The sequence below is a fragment of the Musa acuminata genome, chromosome BXJ1-2, assembly GCF_036884655.1.
Source record: "Musa acuminata AAA Group cultivar baxijiao chromosome BXJ1-2, Cavendish_Baxijiao_AAA, whole genome shotgun sequence".
NCBI lineage: Eukaryota > Viridiplantae > Streptophyta > Magnoliopsida > Zingiberales > Musaceae > Musa > Musa acuminata.
Window position 1 is genome coordinate 18,649,684 of NC_088328.1, and position 21,149 is coordinate 18,670,832.

Below are 21,149 nucleotides of genomic sequence, written 5' to 3' on the forward strand. Positions count from 1 at the left end.
ATGAAGGAGGGGGATTATTCATATCCATCCTTGTGAAGCTTCGAATTAGCAAGTGGAACGCACCAGTCTTCCCAGACACTCAAAGACTCCTCTCAAGAAACTATTATAAAGGTTGGAAGCTTACTAGTCAAATTAAAAATAAAATTTATCATATATTAAAATTTTCATTCATCAAAGAGATTTGAAATTGTGTTAATAGTCTTCGTAACATGTTAAACTCAATATGAAACGAATATAACTGATTTTGGAGGCTTTAAGGAAGGATGTATACAACTTTGACATGGTGCGTATATTAGCATTTGCACGTAACCTAAATCCAGCAATATACTTCAGATATTTTTGCTAGATATTAAAGACGTTCACTTGACAACAGAAACAAATAATACCTCCTATTTGAAATAACACAGAGACTTCGACGATAGCAGCAAATAGTCCAAAAAGAAAAATATAGCAGCAAATCAATCGCAAAACAAAAAATGATGATCAAGCAGCGGCGGTAGTCGTGTATGTGAACATGTGGATGATGAAATAGCAAAACTGGTGTACCATGTTGTGGAAAACTAACCGCTTCAGACTGAGAATCACCAAATCCACAAGAGGTTCTCAATAATTTTCTTTAAAAATTCTCTCATGTCAATTTACATACCCTGAACTTTAAGATTTCACAAATTGATTTAGAATTGTCTCCCGAAAGAAAAAAAACCAAGAGGGTGGCTACTGAAAATATACTTCCAATTTTTTATTCCCATGACCAAACTGACAGGGAACAGGTGTTCAAAACATTGTGTTGAGAGACAAGAACAAAGTGTCTGGCATTGATGAATGAGAATATACCTAGGAAGAAATAAATTGTGCAACAAGGAAAATCTTCAGTCATAACTGAAGAAGAAATAATAATTATCGATCAAATATAACTTATATTTGATCAAGTCCAAAGCTATGGCAGAACATTCAGAGAGAAAGATCTTACTAAACAAACTCAAGTATCTGAAGGAGCTTCACTTCTGTGATGACAGGCTTCCCACAATTGCAATTCAATTCCCAACTTCTTCAGCTCAAAAAGCCCACGCTCAACTGCAACAGTGATGTCAATGAAGCTATGGAACTCAATAAACATGTAGATTTATATGGTATTTCCAGTTTGTTCAGAGAAATCAATCGAAGGTCATGCTATTTATCTCTACTTAGTGTATTATCGGTGGCCTCGTCTAGTCTTTTTGAGCCCATTGCAATCATACTAAATGAGTTCTATTCTACAGAGTAGATTTCACATGAAATCAAAGGACCTCTGAGCTTTCACATGAAAGAAAAGTTGCAGCACAGAAACAATTAACAATACTACAGTGGTAAGAACAAAGACACATTATTTATGCCCAAAAGAATGAAGAACCAATCACAAATTTATTCAACCAGTTTATTTCTATGTTTTCATGTCAACAAAAGCAGGTTAGAGTGCTTATGTTGCCTGAACGTGAATAAATCTTAATGCATGCCTTAGCTCAGAATAGCATGAAATGAAAGATGTTCCTTACCTTTGGTGTAATAACAAATTTGCCTTATGTTACATTAAGTCAACTATGACACAGCAAGTGAATCTAATTCTGGTCTCTATTGTATGTAGTAAACCTTAATCCACTCGTACACATCAATGAGAGAGTGGATAGAAATGGCAAGTAGAAAACTGCATGTTAATGCAGATGCTTGAATCCAACTTATGTAAAATGATTGATCATCATGGTGGCTATCAAATAGAACTAAGGAAATGATGCATCAAAACACTGGTAAAGTATTTTCTTTAGAACACAAGAATTGATCACACAAAAACACAATATCTTTGCTCATTAATTATAAATCATAAATTACCTTCTACTGCATCGTGTGATGTAGGAGAGTGATTGCTTTGCTCAATCCAAAATTGTAGCCTTTCATCTGCAATATCTTCTTCCAGATCATGATCTTTTACCCTTCTCCAAAAATATGCCAACCAAGCCTGCCATTTTCACCACGTAATTTTGTCAAGAATAAATGAACTAATTGATGTCATTAAATAACAGTGATTTAAAAAGCGCTAGGTGTCAAAAGACGCTAAGGTCAAAAAACACCCGAGGTGCTAGGCGTTCGCCTAGGTGCTAGCGAAGCGAGACGCTAAAATATAAAAAATATATAATATAATTAATAAATATAATTATTTAAAATTTTAAATAAAAATATGCTATTAAATTAAGAAAATTAACAGTATTAGAATCAAAATAATATATTATTAATCTAATAAATACAAATACTATTATTAGTATACTGTTAACAGTATACAGTATACTGTTAACAGTATACAGAAGGAGAAGAATGAAGAGGAGTGTAAGGGGGTGCTGACTGAAAAAAGAGGAAGCAGTAGTGGTAGTGGGAGTGGGAGTGTAAGGAGGCAGCAACAGCGGGAGCGGCGATAGTGACGGCGGTGAGCGACAACAGCGGCAGCGAGCAGCGGGAGCGGGAGCGACAACGGCAACGAGCAGGGTTAGGGTTGGGCAGCGATAGCTGATATCGATTTTAGTTGGTTCGATTGAACCAACTAAAGCACCGGAGACCGAACCAAACCTAAAATCCTGGTTCGGTCGCCTGGTTTAACCCAAGCGCTCGCCCGAAGCGCCCAGCGCCTGGGCTCGGGCGAGCGCCCAGGTGGCGCCTCTTTGAAACGCGCAGCCTGGAAGTGAAGCGAGGCGCTTGGGCCTCGCCTCGCCTCGCCTGAGCGCCTTTTTAAATCACTGTTAAATAATATGAAGCATTAACCTATATCGTCAAGCAAACAAGTTGTAGAGTTGGCAGCAACACAAGGTAGGTTTTCCTACTTATGGCAGTAACATCTATGATATATTAGAAAAAGAAAAGAAAAACTATCTGCTAAAAGGATTACTCCAAAAATCAATTTATAACCTAGTTCAAGAACTAAAATAATATCATGTCATATGACTATTATTCTGCTCACAACATGACAAACAGAGCAGCACATGATCAAAGTACTCCACTTCCATGTCCAAATTTTGGATGGAAAGAAACTTACACTCGAATCAACGCCAATGATTCTGAACATATATGATGAAAAAAGGATGCCTACAAAAATATTTATGCACATATATCTTTCAAAAAGCTTTACTTATATCAAAACCATGGTCTACCATACCGAATCGTACCGCCCGGTACGGGCGGTACGTACTAGTCCGAGAGGCGACCGGTACGCGGACCGCCCGCTACTAGGCGGTACACCCAAAAAAAACCCGTATTCGATAATGGTCGATTTCGATCGTAATCGCCCGGTACCACTCGGTAACGGTCGAAATTGACCGGTACCACTCGGTAACGGTCGAAATCGACCGTTACCACACTGTAGCAGTGCTACAATGCTCCAACGGTCAAATTGACCGTTAGAGCCCTTTCTCCTCCTATTTAAACCAATCTTCTCTCCCCTATTTCATTATACTCTCTTAAACTCTCTCTCAAACATTTTTTTTCTCTCATAAACTCTATAAAACAACGATTTGTGAATTCAATCGAGGCTAATTTGGAAAGATTAAGAGGAAGAACTTTCTAATCAAGAGGTATGTATTCGTTTTCTTTAATTAGAGAGTAATTAAGATATTTAAGATTATGATTAGTGTTTTTCATACATAGTAAGTATTGAATAATATTTATCATAGTAAAATAAGTTTAATTAAATTTTATTAAAGTTATTTAATACTGCGATTAGTTATTTTAATGATGATTTAATTAAAATTTGTTTGATTTTATATCAATTTAATGTCTTTAATACCTATTAGGATATTTGTCATGTTTATAGTGGTGAAAGAGAAGTAATTAGTGAAAAATTAACTATATTAATAATATAATTAGCGTAGATAAATGATAATTTTATCAAAATTTGAATTTTGAATCATATTGGATTAAAATTACATATTTAATGTTTCTTTTATGAGTTTAACATATATATGATGGTAAAATAAGTTTAATTATATTTTATTAAAGTTATTTAATACTGTAATTAGTTATTTTAACGATGATTTAATCAAAATTTGTTCGATTTTATGTGAATCCAATATCTTTAATATCTATTAGGGTGTTTGCCATGTTTATAATATTGAAAGAGAAGTAATTAGTGAAAAATTAACTATGTTAATCACGTAATTAGTGTATTTAATGATTTTAATACTTCTTTATGATAATAAAATATGATTAGTTATGTTTTAATAAAATTACTTAATATTGTGATTAGTGATTTATGATCGATATTTGGTCAATTAAATATGTTTATACTTTATAGTTTATTTGATTTAAATTTGATAGGATCATGACACCAAAGGAACAGCCACATGATGATGCATCGGTTAATGCCCAAAAGCTAGATGGAAACCGTCATCATTGGCAATGTATTTATTGTAACTACATTGGTAAAGGTGGAGGAATAACTCGAGTGAAAATGCATTTGGCTGGTGGGTATCCTGATGTTGCAAAATACAAGAATGTTCCAACAGAGATCCGTAAATTATTTCAAAGTAAGCTTAAACAAGCAAAGGAAGATATATTAAAAAAGAAAGCAAGAGTTGAGGAAGAATATCATAGGGCTACACGGCAACCAATTTATGATCAGTATGAGGGTTGCGACGATGAAGTCGACCCGGATCTCACAGTTGGGATTTGTGCATCATTGGAGCATCAGTGTACGGTCGATGAAGCAATGAGGCATCGACGACCTGACTCACAATTAGAGCATGGCAATGGTAGTGGAATCCAGAGGTCAACCAGCATAAGGCAACCAATTGCTCCTTCTCAGTTAGGCCGAACTAGTAGCATGAGGTATGGTGGACTCCGTGGTTTTATGAGAGGTCTTGGCAGGAGGTCCACACCAGATATTGTTGATATTGATCCGCAAGCCTATCCCCCATAAACAGCGAAACAGACACGGATTGACGATGCATACACAAAAGAAAAAAAAAGGGGATATTGGGAAGGCAATCTCAAAATGGTTCAACTTTCATAGGATTCCAGCCAACACAGCCCAAGGTCCATATTATCAGAGCATGATCTCCTCTATTCAAAAGTCTGGCACGGGGATCCAACCTCCAACACCGAAGGAGATTTACGGCGTGTACTTAGATGAGGAGGTGGCAGAACTAAAGGATTGGATCAAATCCTTCAAGAGGCAATGGGACGAATATGGGGTGACATTGATGTGTGACAGTTGGACAGGACCAATAAGAATGAGTATCATCAACTTTCTTGTTCATTACAATAGAAGAGTGGTGTTTCATAAGTCCGTTAATGCTTCTGAAAAGATCCAAAATGCAAACTACATTGAGAGCTTGATGGACACTATGGTAGAGGAGATTGGACCACAGTATGTTGTCCAAATAATAACCGATAATGAAGTGAATTTCAAAAAGGTCAGTTTGCAATTGATGGAAAAAAGAAAAACTTTGTTTTTGCCTCCATGTGCAGCTCATTGCATAGATCTAATGCTGAAGGATATTGGTGAGTTGGATGCAGTCAAGAAATGTGTAGCTTGAGCACAATCAATTACAAAGTTTATATATAATCATCATTGGGTCCATGCATTAATGCAAAAATATGTAAACGGTGAGATACTTCGACCTGGAATTACTCGGTTTGCTGCCAATTTTATTGCATTAAAATCATTACAGCAAAAAAGGCATGGCTTGAAGGCAATGGCTAGCTCACAAGAGTGGTCTGAATCCAGATATTCGAAATTGAGTGATGGAAAGAAGATAGAAAAGGTCATTCTTTCCTCTAGATTTTGGGAGACTATAGCAGAAATCATAAAAGGTGTGGAACCACTTTATATTGTCCTCCGTAAGGTCGATATGGACAAGCGTCCACAAATGCCGTATCTTAAATATATGCTGATTTCAGCAAGAGAGGAGGTCAGGAAAACATTCAAAGATGATTTTAAGGCCGACCAATACGTACGAATCATTGATCGTCGGACCAAATTTCATATGGATCAAGATATTCATAATGCAGGTAAATTCATATTCAGAATAATTTAATTTATTATTATTTAGATATAAAAAATCATACTAATAAAATTATGTTTTGCAGCGTATTATCCAAACCCGACAATTCAATATCGATATGCTCTCGGAACGCAAAATAATTTCCTAACGACACTACGAAATGTTATATATCGGCTCTTGCCAAACACTACCGAGGCAGCCGATGCTCTTATGGAGGGTCGATTATTTCGAGAAACAGTTGGTTCATTCTCCGACATTATAGCTGTATCATGCCGTTACACTATGGATCCTGGTGAGGAAAAGTTATGCATATTGATTATCAATTATATTTAATGTTAATTATTTGTTATGCTAATAAAATCTTATTTATATCTTTTTGCAGTCGAGTGGTGGCTATAATTTGGAGGCGATGCACCACATTTAAGGAAGGTTGTCGTTCGTGTACTTTTACAGACAACAACATTTAGTGGTTGCGAACGTAATTGGTCAACGTTTACATTAATTCATACGAAGGTCCGCAACAGACTCTCCTATAGACGGTTAGAGAAACTAGTATATGTCCATTATAACATGTGGCTAAAATTGCGATGTGCTGAGTTGGATAAGGAGCCAGAGGAATCAGATATTGATCCCCTCCAATTCTACAACGAAGATTCAGAGCCAATGTTAGATTGGGTTGAAGCAGTAGAGAACCAAGAGGATCCTCTACTTGATGAGGCGGGAGATCCTCAGCGTCCTTCATGTTTTATCACCGAGGCAATAGAAGAAGAAGAAGCACAACCCCAACAGGTAGAAAATCCCCCTCGATTACAACATGGTAGGAGTCAAACTGCTCGAGGAACTACCGATACCCAATAGTCACACTCGTACGCCCAACGTGCAAAGGCAAAGGGGAAGGCAATAGCATTAGTTGCATCGTTGGAAAGAATTGAGTCGGGCGACGAGACACCTTCACAATCACATTCTCTTTCTCGCTCGGTCTAGAGACATGACAGCAACACGGACAGTAGTGCCTCGACAGATGATGGCGGTGATGCCGGGCAGTCGTTGGTCTCGTCTACACAACTTAAGGGTGGTGAATGGACTGAGGAGCAATATTTTACACATGTCACTCAAGATTCAGATCATGGAACTCGACAAGGTACTGATCAAGTTTATACGCGGAAGGGGAAGGGGAAGGGGAAGGGGAAGGTAGTGGATGAATATGAACAAATGCGACAGAGCATACATGATATAGACACAGAAAGAGACTCATCGTATTCACAGTCATCGTATTATGGAGAATCATATGGGCAACAACAGTATGGTGATAGTTGGTCATCCTTCTCTGAGCAACAGCATGATACAGAACAACACCAATATATACCTCAAGAGCTGCCTCGGACAAATATGATTCATAACGATCAATCTACGATCAGCACCACATTGATGCATCAATGGCATACGGTGTATCAATACACTATGTCATGGGATCAATTTCATGATTGGGTTCAACAAACATATCATATTGATATGTATCGGATCGAGGACCCCGATCCACCACCCGTGGAGGCCTATCGTTCGTTTTGGTGGTAGAATTAACAATCAAGTATATCTAGATATATAATTATTTAATTCATTTGAATTTTAGAGTTTATATTGTAACAAAATAGTCTAACAAATCAACTGATTTTTCTGTAGATATTTCAATCTATAACGAGCTGAAATACGAACCTCGAACAAGACTACCTCAAAGCCCGAAAAAGATATGTGATGCTATTCTTACCTAATTTACATTGATTTTGCTAAACTTATACTATTACTATATTTATTTGTAACTTGAAAACCCTATCCTAACCTTTTTTTTTAATTTTCAGGTATTTTCGGAGGGTTAAATCGGTGAAATCAGGTGTACCGCTCGGTACACCTCGGTATACCGCTCGGTACACCGTACCGTACCATACCGAGCCTGGGTCGAAATGCCGGTACGGTACAGTACGACGAACTGTGATCAAAATAAAATCTAAGAGAAACAGGTGCTCAAGGCTTTAAAACTATTTCTTCATAGTATGTTTTAAAAAAAGCTTGACTTGGATCAGAGCAAAAGAAGGTACCCAAGGCTTTAAACTATTTCTTTGTAGGGAAGGGTTGGACTTAAAACAGAGTAAAAGAAGAATACTCAAGGCTTTAAAACTATTTCTGTGTAATATATTGTAAAAAGAACATAAAGACAAGCCAAAATCATTCCAACAGAAAGCTCCTTGAGATTCCTCATATTACATAACCAATTATATGCTTAGCACACTCTTATGCTAGCCCCTGGTCAACTCAAATCACTAGATTAAGATTGATATCCTGTTGTCCATTGAGGATAGAGACCACATGACCAAATGCAATGGTCTCATTCTCCAAATCAGGCTTCTAAGTTGGCTTAAACATGTTGGAATAAACTTGCATAGTCAGTACTGGTTACCAATTGCCATTAAGAAGAATGCATATGATAGGGAACTAGATTTGCATATATGTATAGTAAAATAAGGATCATATGAGCCCCAAAACAAGGACTGTTTTTTAAATCAGCCTTGTTTTTCTAGAAAAAAAGAACATTGAATTGTTTAAGATAGTAAAAAGCTGATCTGATACTGCTGCAACAATATTAAGTATTTCTGCAAGCCACAGACCAATTATACTGGGAAATGATTGATCAATTAAGCTTAGATATCTAAAATAATATGGAAACAAGTGAAAATGAAACTCATTGATGCATAATCTTACAAGAAGAACTCCATTTACCTGCTTAAAGAGCACATCTTCAGATTCCTCCTGACTCAGTTCTGAAAGGAAGAGAATAAAGAGCGCACAATCAATGACAATAGCATGGTGAAATAACACAAAGTTGTTTGAGTAATAATTGGGAAGCATTACACAGAAGAGAAACACAATTATAATGAGGACCATGTTTAACTTTTACTATGAACTTTCATTAATGTTCTTTGCTTTTGAGCAGCCAAAAGTATACCTAAAAAAAGCAAAAAACTAACCAAATGCCTCTGCCGGATTTTGACCTTCCCCTGAAAGTGATGGAGCTGTAAAAAAAGTTACTTATCAACCAAAAGTAATATCTCCTAGAAAACAGAATCACTTACAAAATGATTTAAACATTGATGCTTCTCTGGAATACAATGAAAACTAATATGCTCTAATTCAATTAATATAATGGTCTTGGAACTAGTTTGCATGGACCAATAACACTACTAAGAATTTCAGCATGTGAGACAACATCTTGCTGGCCTAGACATATTAATACAGAAACCTAACAGTACAAGTAGATGTTTCTGAAAGGGAAGAAAGTGAAAGATGAATCTTCTTCATACATAAGCAACATGAGTAAATCTTCTAGAGAAACATTTAGTTTCATAAATCATGAATAGGAATGCATAATCAGATGAGAAAAGGCTATTACATCCAAATAAAACTTTGATTAGAACTATGTGTTATTCATATAGAAAAAAATTCCCAGATGCGGATACTTTATTTTTAAAGCAGGAGAAACTAAGAATGCGTAAAGCCATGATTATAATTGCATAAAGCAGTTATAAAATAAAGGAATTTTCTATTTTTCATGCACTCAAGATATGTTGTTAAGTGAAAGTAATTATAACATAATTATGATTTCCAATATCATGCTGCAACAGTTAAGTTTCTTTTGGGATCATTCATATGTGTTCATCAATTAACACAAACAATGTCAAATCTGAAAAAAGAGAAGTTTCAGAATATAAGTGTATAACCAGATTTGGTGCTTGCACGTCGATGCTGAGCCATTGAAAGAAGGATAGCTTCCTCTACCTTCAAAGCAACAAAAAATCTGAGAAGCCCAAAATATAGATTGCAGCTTAACTGTCTTCAGCAGTTTCTCTATTTTCCTAGTTCATATTAGCAGACAGATGCACACATATACATCTAAACAGAAAACATATGAAAAACAGTTTTGATTTAAGTCTCTGCTTTTTATTTTTTTTTCCCTGAGAAGAATAGCCTTACATCTGGAAAGCCCTGACTTCGTCTCAGGTCAACAATCAAGAGGTGACTATTTTGGTTGATGCATGTAGAATGTCTACGATAGACTGACTAATCAAAACTTACAAAAAGAAGTAAATGTAAGAAAAAGGGTTTGAAACAAACCTAATCAACAGGATCTTATGATAGTGAATTAAAGGAGCTGTATTTAAAATAGTTAACTGGCTTCATTAACAAGAACATAGTGAACCAAACCAATTTGCCTCAAAATCTCAATGCGTGACAGCCTCCAGAGTCAATACACACTTCCCATGGGGTTTTTAAATGTATGGTTTCTTCACAATACAATATTTGATATTTTCATCTTTTTACTATTGAATAAACTAATTTCGTACTTGGGCCTGGAAGAAAAAAGATATACTGTTCAATCTTCTTTATTGAGAAAGTTACGTCCAACACAATGATTCAATTGGCACAGCACGATCACAGAAAATTCCAATGGCACTGAGATCCTAGATTGAAAAGTATTCAGCTGTCTGAGTTGATTTAAACTGCATGATCAAGCAAATTTTGACCATAAAATATCCACGCAATGTTTTATTTTCTGTAGTATCTTATTATCAGACACCAGTTATGAGTGCAGCATTAGTTAACAGAGCTTATATTAGCTTAAAAGAGTCAAAGAATAGGCTATGAACCAAATTCCCAATGAACAATTCAATGATAATCCAAAATTTATCTGGAAAACAAATTTATGAAAATAAACTAACTATCAAGTGTTAAAATTCCTGTACATACTTGTAAACCTTTGCACAGATGTAAACAAATATATGTTAAATGTACTAATATTGCAACTATTCTTTTTCTCAGACTATAAAGTGGAATATCTAAAGCCAGACTAAATTAGCTCATAAAAGTGACCTAAAGGGGAAGCATACACTATTCCTGCCCAAGCATGATGCTCTGTTCTGCTTTAGGCAAAGGTGCCAATTCCAATTAATTGAAACAATTGATGGGATGGCTTACGATGGTGTAGCAGACAAAATATACACACAAAGGACCAAATTTCACAAAATGAGCAAAATGTCAGTACCAAGCTCCACAATTTCTTCCTTGTCATAAACATGATATTTAGATGATCAAGTTATTTAATTATAAAAGAAACTATATTTATATATTAGATAATGTAAATGAAACCATTTAGAATTGTTAGTTGAGAATGGCCAGATAAAAATGAAGAAATGAGATTTGGAATAAACCTTCAGTGAACTTAGTTCACGCAGGCCTTTTTCAACCACGAGCATGCTGTCAATATTTCCTTCTCCGGCTAGATCGCTTGCATTCCATGACACCTTCTCTTTCTCTTCTAGATCGGATTTATCTATTGAATTTAAAATATGAAGTAAAAGAATTGTGGAAGGAGAACTTGATGCAAGATTCCTAAGAGGCAATGAGTTAAGAATAGTAGCATAGCACCAAAGAAATCTAACCTGAGGAGTTCCCATCCCTAGCCTTCTGTCCAGCAGATAAGACAACTTCAAGTGGAAGTGGAGAGAAGGATGACCAAAATTCATACTTCGGTTCAGCAATATCAGCATATATGCCTAGAAGATATTGTCAACCATTAAGCCAATAGATAATAGGCCAGCTTGGAATTACTACAGCTCTTGAAGTCCAACAACCAAATTAGCACACTCAAGCCCAGTAGAAAACAAAGAATTTTCACATCATACATTTGCTGCATATGCTGATTCAATATATTTTAAATATATGTTCTATACAATAGGTTCTCTTTCTCAACCACATCACAAGGAACCACACATCAGGTTTTGCTTCCATGGCTTTAAAGTCAAAAGTTTTGGGTATTGAATCACATGTAAAAAATTGATCTTAATAGCTGGAACTAGCTCATGTGAAATGGCTTAATAGAGTCTCCACATTGTCTCAGCTTCTCAAAGAACCCTACCTTACTATTAAATTATTTTTTCTTATTTACATAACATGCCTTTTCTCTGATGTGAGACTAGATGTTCCTCCTGATTTCATGTACAGACCATCGTGTTCTTATTGGCAGAAACTATATGTTTCGAGCTTTCAATATGTATTGAACATTTCAGGACAGCAAAACCTTAATAGTTTCATTTGGAGCCCTAATAGTGTGTTTGCCTCTATTCTTTTCTGAATAGTCATTACTCAAATACTTGATTCAACTAGTAACAAATTCGCACTAATCCATACCGGGCTTGTACCAATTTGTACTGGTAGGTTATCATGGTCCACTTTGGTCTAGGTAAACCACCTAGAATAGCAATCTGTTTTGATATTTAATCAGGCCAATACTTCCACTACATACCAAGAAATGGGGGTTGGAGCAGCAATTCATGGTGTAGATTAATATCAACAAAGTCATACATACATTAGGATGAAAATATCTTTAACATGATTTTTGTTGGAGACTTTATGGTCTCAATCTCATGGTTTATAGCTATTTAACGTTGTCTAGTTTCAAAATATAATAGAGACTTTAGGTCATTAACATTTGACATCCTTAAAAGAATGCTTCAAAGAATAGTAACCATTAAACAATATTTTTATGAAAATATTGAACTGTTAGATCTTTCCGTAAGGAAAAATGTCATATAGAAATTCTATTACCATAATAAATGCATAGTTTCCAGTATCGAGCAAGCCAACACCGCTTAAGGACAACTTCCTCCTATGAAAAAAGTATTCCGAGAAACAAAAATGTTATTAACGAACAAAATCCAGAAAATTTTGGAAATATAACAAATATTACAAACAAACCATTTGTTCTTGCGACAATATCATTTTCTGTGCCATTGTTCTAAGAGATCTAATTTCAGTTTCTGCTTCCTGAAGTTGTTCAGATACTGAGGCTGCCTCATCCCTAGCAATCTAAGATGAATATAGTAAATCTAGCATGAAAAAAATGCAGCAAAAGAAAGCTCTGTTGAATCAAACTTATAAAAGATCAGGTAATACTCATGAAACAGTAAGTTATACCTTTGCTTCCTCTCTTAAAGATGAAATCTCTCTTTTAGCATAGCTAGTTTGTGCAGCAGCTTTCAGAGCAGCCTGCAAAGTTATCTAGATCTCAATACTCAATGATCCAGTACATTTTATGACAGAGTATATCATGTACTTCTGAAAAATAGTATCATTACATATATGGCTCTACTCTAATCAATATTTTTTAAAGAAAAACCATTTCATTTCATTAGTTACCCATTACAGAGGGCTCAAAATTAGCAAGAGACACAAAATTGGGAGCTTCAGCTCCCCATAAGGAGATATCTTGAGATCTCCTACCAAAGTTAGCAAGTCTGTCTGCTAAGAAATTAACTTTAATGAATTAGATCGAGGTAAAGTCACAATTATTTTATTTCTAAATCAATCACAACTAGCTCTCTCCTATAAATTTTATTTTTCTCTATCATGCCATTTTATTCTGAAAATTTTCAGAAATAACTTTTCCTAATGCTGCAAAAATCCAAAACATGGATTTGAGTTTTGATCTTGTCAATGCTCCATACAGCACAAGATCCATATTCTGTATAATGCTAAGTACACGAACATTCGCTGATGGCAGAAAACTTGTGCCAGACCCATGCCAAACCAGGGTTCAGCATATATCATATAATTTGCTGACAAACATCAGAAAGCTTCCTTCAGATAAAATGTTGATTTTGTTAGCTTTTGTATTGCAATAATCTAATAATAATTGACAGCAGTAGTAAAGATTAAACAACATTGACAAAGTTAATGTTTAATCATGATCATGGATACACCAACTAGAAATACAACAGTGAACCTGTTGAGACCCAAGAGACACTTGGATCAAATTTTCCTTCACCTAGGTATTTGGAGAGATAAGATGTAAGATAACAGAAAACTTTTCAAGCTATGTAAAGAAACCTTTATTTTTCTAAAAGTATCATCAAATGGTCATGCATTCATTTAGGCATGTATTGGAGTGGAAAGATGTATGTATATCTAATAGAAAATTACATTATATATGTATATGTGTATGTGTATATAAATATATATTGCTGTCGAAGGCAATAAAACACTCAGATATACTAGTTAGAAAAAATGGAGTAGCCTGTTAACTGTTAACATACCTCTCTTTGTTGCAAGGCTGCCTCTTTCCTGAAAAGTAAGATACATCAAAAACCAGTAATAAAATCCAGAAGAGTTTTGAAAGATATGCATCTATCTATTGCTTGCCTGCTCAAGAGATGAGCTTCTGTTGACACACCATCACCAAGAGAAGCTACCTAAAAATGTGCTTAAAACTTAAATGTACTTGTGCTTCCAAAATTTTTCTAAAAAGTACACCTATCTATTATAAGAAAATAAAATTCTCTTGCATCAAAGAACTGGGAAGAATAAGAATATCTTAGATGCATATTAAAGAGTTAAAGTTTCCTTGGTAACCATGCACACTAACCCCAAATTTTTATTGCAAGCATGTGACTGACACATAAATGACATAAAAATGGTTTAAACACTGAATGGTAAGGCGTAGATGAAAAATATTAATAAGCCCAACAAATAAAGATATGTTGCATAACTATTCCTCCACACTCATGCCTCCACAAGTATGTCAAACTAGTAATGATTAAAAAAAAAAGAAAAAGAAAGAAAGAAAGTCAAGCTAATTGCAATTTGGAAAAAGATGTGGCATCTATAATATTAAAAGTTATTATAAGAGTCATGTTCGTCTGAAATAAGATTTGTGAATTTTACTCATACCTTTGAATCAAGATTGCCAATTTTGTTATACAGTGGACATACTATATTTACCATTCATGGTCAGAAAAGGTCTAACAGAAGTGGCCATATACTGGAAATTCTTCATTAATTAAAAAGATAATTTGATAAGCTGATTCATGGTTGTTTCAAACAAAGATTGAAATTTTATACCGTATCAGAGTTTCGAGATTCGCTCAGTATGGTACGGTACTGTATATCGAGTGATACATTTCGATATACCACTCGGTATATATATATATATATATATATATATTTATTTATAAGTAAAAAAATGGGTGGGGAGAAGAAATCATTTCCTTCTCCCCATGCAAAAAAGGGCGATGAGGCGATGTCGCCGCCTCGTCGCCTCGTTTCTTGTACCTTCGTGGGGAGAAGAAATGTTGCCTCGACGATGCTCAGTTTCTTCTCCCCTCGCAAATGAGGAAAAGTCTCCAACGATGCCGAGGCCTCGTCGCCTCAAACAATGAGGGAGAGCGGACCGGATCTCTAGGTTCTCCTCTTCTTCTCCCTCTTCTTTCTTCTCCCTCGGCTAATACCACCTGATAACAAGCGGTGACAACCGATTTAAAGTGATAATGGGGCGGAAACAACCCCAATCGACGGTATCGCTCGGTAGTGGGTGGTCCGCAAATCGATCTACTGGCGGACCAATATGTACTACCCAGTACGGGCGGTATTATTCAAATTAAAATCCTTGGTTTCAAATAAAAACTCCATCATATTCATAACCGTTAGTTTGATTTGTCTAATATTCAGCTAATTCCATTTCAATTCTCCTTTTGTTTATCATAAACAAAGTGGCCCAGGCGGGTGTCTTCACTTGGGTGTTACCTAGGCACTCATTTGGTTCGACTCAGGCCAGGTCGAACTTGAGTCGAACCAAACAATCTTATTTGGTTTGATTGAACTAGTTATCTATCGAGCTTGAGTCAAACCAACTAGTCCTATCCGGTTTGATTGAACCAGTTTTCTATCGCAGAAAGCTATAAACCACGCGTGAGCTGTGCCCTAATGCAGAATCCCTCTTTCCCATTGTGTTTCTGAATGTCATATGGTACTTCGGAAAATTTAAAAATTTTCTTTAGTTTCCTACAAATGTTGAAATGTTGAGACTACCTTAAGGTAGTATTAGGTTTTGAGCATTTTCAATGTAACATTCATGCTAAATATGATTTGAAAAAAATTACCAATCATCAATTCATATTTGAAATGTGTATTAGGCCCTCAATGCATAGTTCAAACTGACTGACCTTTTTACTAAAGGCTCCCAAAGGATCCCTTCTTTGGTTTTGAGGTTCAAACAATTCAAACTTAAATTAGTCAATTGATCTCAATTTCTAAAGGCCTTGATAGAAGCGTTAGGGTTTTGGTTTAAGCTAACTCTTATTACTGCATAGTCTCATTCCTCCACCTCCTAGATTTAATGAGTATAAAAACGAAGATAGAGAAAAAGAAAGAACAAGAAATTAGAAGGAGAATAAAAGAAACACATACCTGTTCAAAGCAAGGTCTGCCATACCGAATTGTACCGCCCGGTACGGGCGGTACATACCGGTCTGACAGGCTAACGGTACGCGGACCGCCCGCTACCAGTCCGACTGTTGTAGTGCACTGTTATAGTAGCAATACAGTGCACCAGTACACTGTAGCAATATACTATAGCAGTGCTACAGTGCTCGGTGCACCTGGGTGTATCGCTCAGTACACCGTACCGTACCGATATCGAGCCCAGGTCGAAACACCGGTACGGTACGATACTGTGAACCTTGGATCAAAGAACACAATATTGGCTTTTCTACTGGGAGTCTTCTCTAACATGGGTTCCATTTTTTATACACTTATGTTAGAGAAGAGTCCCAATAGAAGAGCTAACACAGGGGAGAACCAATAAGGTGTATATTTCCCCTTTTCTTTCTCTAGTCTTCTAATTTCTCATTCTTTCTTTTCCTCTCTCCCTCTTTTTAGTTATCAAAACTAAGTTGATATGATTTCCCACATACCCTACCAGTAAAATGTATTGTGTAAACACAAGGTGTGCTACATCTAAAGCAATAATTTTTATTAAATTAGTAATTATCATAGTAAAGAAAACCATAGGATATTGACTTCAACCATGAATTTCTAATATCATTCCAATCAGCTGAGTAAGAACTGGAATTTGTAAAGTTTGATTTAAAAATCTCAAAAATTGAGGGATCGCAAAATTCTGACTGGTCTTGGGACAAGCAAATTGATATTAAGCCGATTCCAACAAAATCCTGCTAATTCTAGCAATTTGGCCAATACCAGCAAGTCAAGTGAATTTTAGGAAATGCTGTCAATACTGCTGTTTTCAACCAATAGAAACCAATTTGCTAGCAATTCTAGTAAATTTACAATCATTAAGGAAAAGATCTGAATGCATGATTTACTTGTGTCCAAATAATCAATCCCGATGGCAAATCATATGACCTTCTGAACTCAATCCCAATCCTGTGAACCTTGCTTTAGAAGGAAATAAACCTTAGACAAAGATCAAATAAATTTGAGAAATTGAACTTGTACTCCCATAGAACCATTAAAATGTGTCACATTGTTATTAAAAAATTTACTTTCCACATCTGCTACAGTTTAAGTGCTTCTTACAATAACAAGGGTTATAATCCTACCCAGTACCCAATGCTTATGATTTTCTGACATCATTAGGCCACAAATGCACATTTACTTATAAACTTGTTGAATTTCTTACCCCTTATGGGCTAAGGAAACAGGGGAGCTTTCTTGCTAATGTTCATAAGCAGGATGTGCCATGAAGGCCTCACATTGGAGATCTGAATAACTTCAAGGCACAAGGATCTTTATTGATTGATAAAAGCATGTGCACAAAAGCATTAGTGTGAGAAACCAATAAAAAGTAATTTCTCAACAAGTACAAACATATTCAATTTCATGAACCTTTCAGTAAGATAGCATGGAAGCTCTGTTGACACTCTTAGTCATGCAAAATTCCAGTTTATGATGTTGAACAGTATGAATTAATTAAACTTGTTATCTACTGATCCATTCAACTAGAAGCAGTTATATTTGTGTTTTCTGCATAAGAATGAATCTATTTACTCTGAATCCAACAGAAACAACATAAAGCATGTCTAATCTAACAAATAATACTACCAAGACACATACATTGCTAAAATATCGGTTGTAACATGTGCTAATTAAAAAAGAACCTGTTTCTCAAGTTGTCTAGCTCTTGCTTCTGCTTCTTCATATTTTTCTTCTGCAAGCCGAAGCTGAGAAGAGATAAATCAGCATGAAGAAAATGAAGATGAAAAACAAAAGAAGGCTACTGAATGGCAATACAAGCTAAACCAACAGATAAGTGCATCTTTATAAAGTGCCTTTGATTGTCTTGTTCTCTCACCTTTTCCCGAATATTTTCATTCTCTTCTTGTAGTACATCAATCTGAAAATGAACAACAGAGGACAGTCATTATACAACTTCTGAATATGAATCTATTTCATACGTATAGATACAATGGATGACCTGAATAAGAATGATACATTATTTTCTTGGACTCCAAATTTTGCATATGCATCTGCAATCTGAGGACTAATTACCTCATCTTGAAGAGCAGAAGATAATCGTGCATTGCTGGGTTCTCTCACAGTCAAATTACCCAAGTCAACAGACATCCTATATGCAAACATAGGTCATGAATCTAGCTGAGCTGGAAAGTTATAGAAAAGAAAGGAACATCATTTCACTAGAGCATTTGAACACACTAGTATAAATGGACATGAGCATGTAGTGTATAACTTACCAAACAATTGCCAGTACAATACAAAGGCATCACACATGTACCATGTGTATCATGTTTGTCAACACTAACTGCTGGGTGTTGCACAATGTCAGTGAACAGCAGTTAAAGCACACAACAAATTTTGCTTAATATATGCCTTGCCATATACTTGGAAATGTAAAGGCTACTTATAGTAAGATAAATTGCTCGAACTTAAGCAGCATGGCGAATCATGCAAGAGATTTTATCTTTGATGACGACAAGTTGCATTTTAACAAAACTCTAGAAGTGAAATTAAGATATTTACCATGAAAAGGAGAAGTTGATGTTAAGAGAAATATGTATTAGTTTATGCCAAGCTTATGTCATCTCATATATGAAGCCAAGGTCCTGTGGAAAAACTTTTCTTTTATAGCAATCTTGTCAACCTTCAAAATAACCAAAGGAGATCCTAGGACTCTGAATAAAAATCCTTACAGCTAAACAACTTGTCCAACCTATTCTATAACTATGCTAGAACTCTGATGTCCTGAATAAACTCAACACATGATTCTATAGACAACATAAATTAGCTGGTAAAAAATGGGGAAACACATCTGAAAAAGCTAGGAAAATAAGAAAAATCAAAATCGTTACCACTCTGACTTTGTCTCAGGGCTTGATTAGCCCTCGATTTTTCCTAACCAAAAAAGGAGTGGGTTGAGAAGTCTCCAATTACTATATAACATATTTTAATTGTATTTCAACAAATTACTTGCAATCAAGAAATAATCATAGAGAAAAGCAGGGTTAGATTGCAGTTAGCATTTGAGCTCTTAGTGGCCCTGTAAATACACTAGAAGAACCATGATCCAAACCTTGGGTTCTTTAGTATTGCAATCATAATTTTAATAGGAAACTGTGAATATCTCTATTTTTCTTTCCTCCTTAAACAGTCTCCTCCTATACATATCCCATCAGTCCACTAGATTCTCATTATTTAATGTTTGATTTCATATAAGTACACATACATGGGTTTTCTAAATTCAACATAGCTCTTTATATTATTATTTTTCCCTTACAACAATAACAACTGAAAGAGCCAAATCCAGATTAAAAAAAAATTTCCATTTGATGTTAATCTAAACAGATGATAGCCAAACATCATCTGGAAACAAGTCTACCAAAAGAATATGTAAATCAAAAACTGTGTTGACGTTATATAAATGTGAAGAAGACATGGTTGTTGCATCTAAGACATACATCAAATGATATGTAGAACAGTTTAGCAAATTGAAATGAAATGTTTGAACATGTAGATAACAAGTAATTGTGCAAACTTCTCCAAATTCCAGTGTTTAGTTAGAAAATGGGTATCGACAATACTGATGTTAAACTTTGTATTGTCTCGATCCATTATCAACTATGATGAACAAAGTCCATGGGTATGGCAAACGGTATCATAAAATCACAAATTTAAAGTGTAATGATCAAGAATTATGAGTATAGAGTTCAAAAATTACATTTTCTCTCTTCGGCTGGAAACGGGAGTCTCTGATCTTTGACTGCTAATGAGAGGGTCTGATGGTGCTGTAGTAACGAGTTGTTTGGGAGTCTCTGTTCTTTGACTGCTGATAAGAGGGTCTGATGGCGCTGTGGTGCCAAGTGGTTTTGACGATGATTTAATTGGTGGTATCATTGTAGCTGGCTTTGCAGCCACAGATGATCGACCGGTAGATGTTGGACGAACAGGTGTTTGCTCAGCAAGGTAGCGATTTATCTAATAAGGAAAAAGAGGAAAAGTACTCAATATGCTAAACCCTAAAAAAAATTCTGCATTATACTTAAATTATAACTAGTAAATTTATTATTAGAGGCACTGGAAAGATGCCATAAAATCACTAAAATGTTTGACATGTTAAACAGTAAATCTTGAGCATACATATCCCGTCTTTGAACCCAGAAAGAATTTCCTGGCAGCTATTTTACAAAACAAAACAAGTTTATTTTTAATTGAATATTTGAAAGAGAGATTTTACAGGTAATGCAGCAAAACAGATAAAGAAATCAAGGAAGAAAGAGTGGAGAGATCATGAACGATATACCGCGGGCGATGGAGAGCGAGCAGAGCGGCGCGGCGTGGAGAGCAGGTCGATTGGGGGACCGGAGGAAAGTTCGTCGTCGTCTTCGTTGTCATCATCGTCGTCGGCGTGCTGGTGGGCCATGACGCGGGCGAGGCGCTGGGCGGCTGCGCGGGCGGCGGTGTTCTGGGCGCGGCGGAATGTGCCGACGCCGGCCGACCCGGAGCGGAGGTGGCGGTTCTGGTGGTGGTGGAGGGGGTGGGCTGGGGACATGGTCGTCGGCGACGACGGCACCCCCGTGGAGCTCGATATGCTCTTCTGACGCGTATACACCGGGCTCCCCGCCCTCAGCCGCTCCATCTATCCTCCCTCCGCCAACTCCCTCTCCGCCGACCGAAACCTCTAGGTTTTCCTTATCAGGTTTTCGCGCCGATCCACCTCTCTCTCTCTCTCTCTCTCTCTCTCTCTCGACGATTGAACTCTTCTTCCGAAGA

At 36.1% G+C, this 21,149-nt stretch overlaps 1 protein-coding gene across 1 annotated transcript; it reads right to left on the reverse strand.

Moving 5' to 3' along the window:
* Positions 1-715: 715 nt before the first annotated feature.
* Positions 716-21,149, reverse strand: LOC103969678 (coiled-coil domain-containing protein SCD2-like). The gene is made up of 17 exons (XM_009383304.3): positions 20,680-21,149; positions 20,098-20,354; positions 18,414-18,489; positions 18,217-18,258; positions 18,023-18,085; positions 14,268-14,317; positions 14,162-14,189; positions 13,044-13,115; positions 12,825-12,935; positions 12,675-12,735; positions 11,510-11,623; positions 11,279-11,400; positions 9,791-9,848; positions 9,041-9,085; positions 8,793-8,833; positions 1,864-1,990; positions 716-1,074 (listed from the first exon to the last, which is right to left on the reverse strand). Exons 1-17 carry the CDS (start codon positions 21,013-21,015, stop codon positions 980-982), a joined length of 1,698 nt encoding a protein of 565 aa, XP_009381579.2. The 5' UTR covers positions 21,016-21,149; the 3' UTR covers positions 716-979.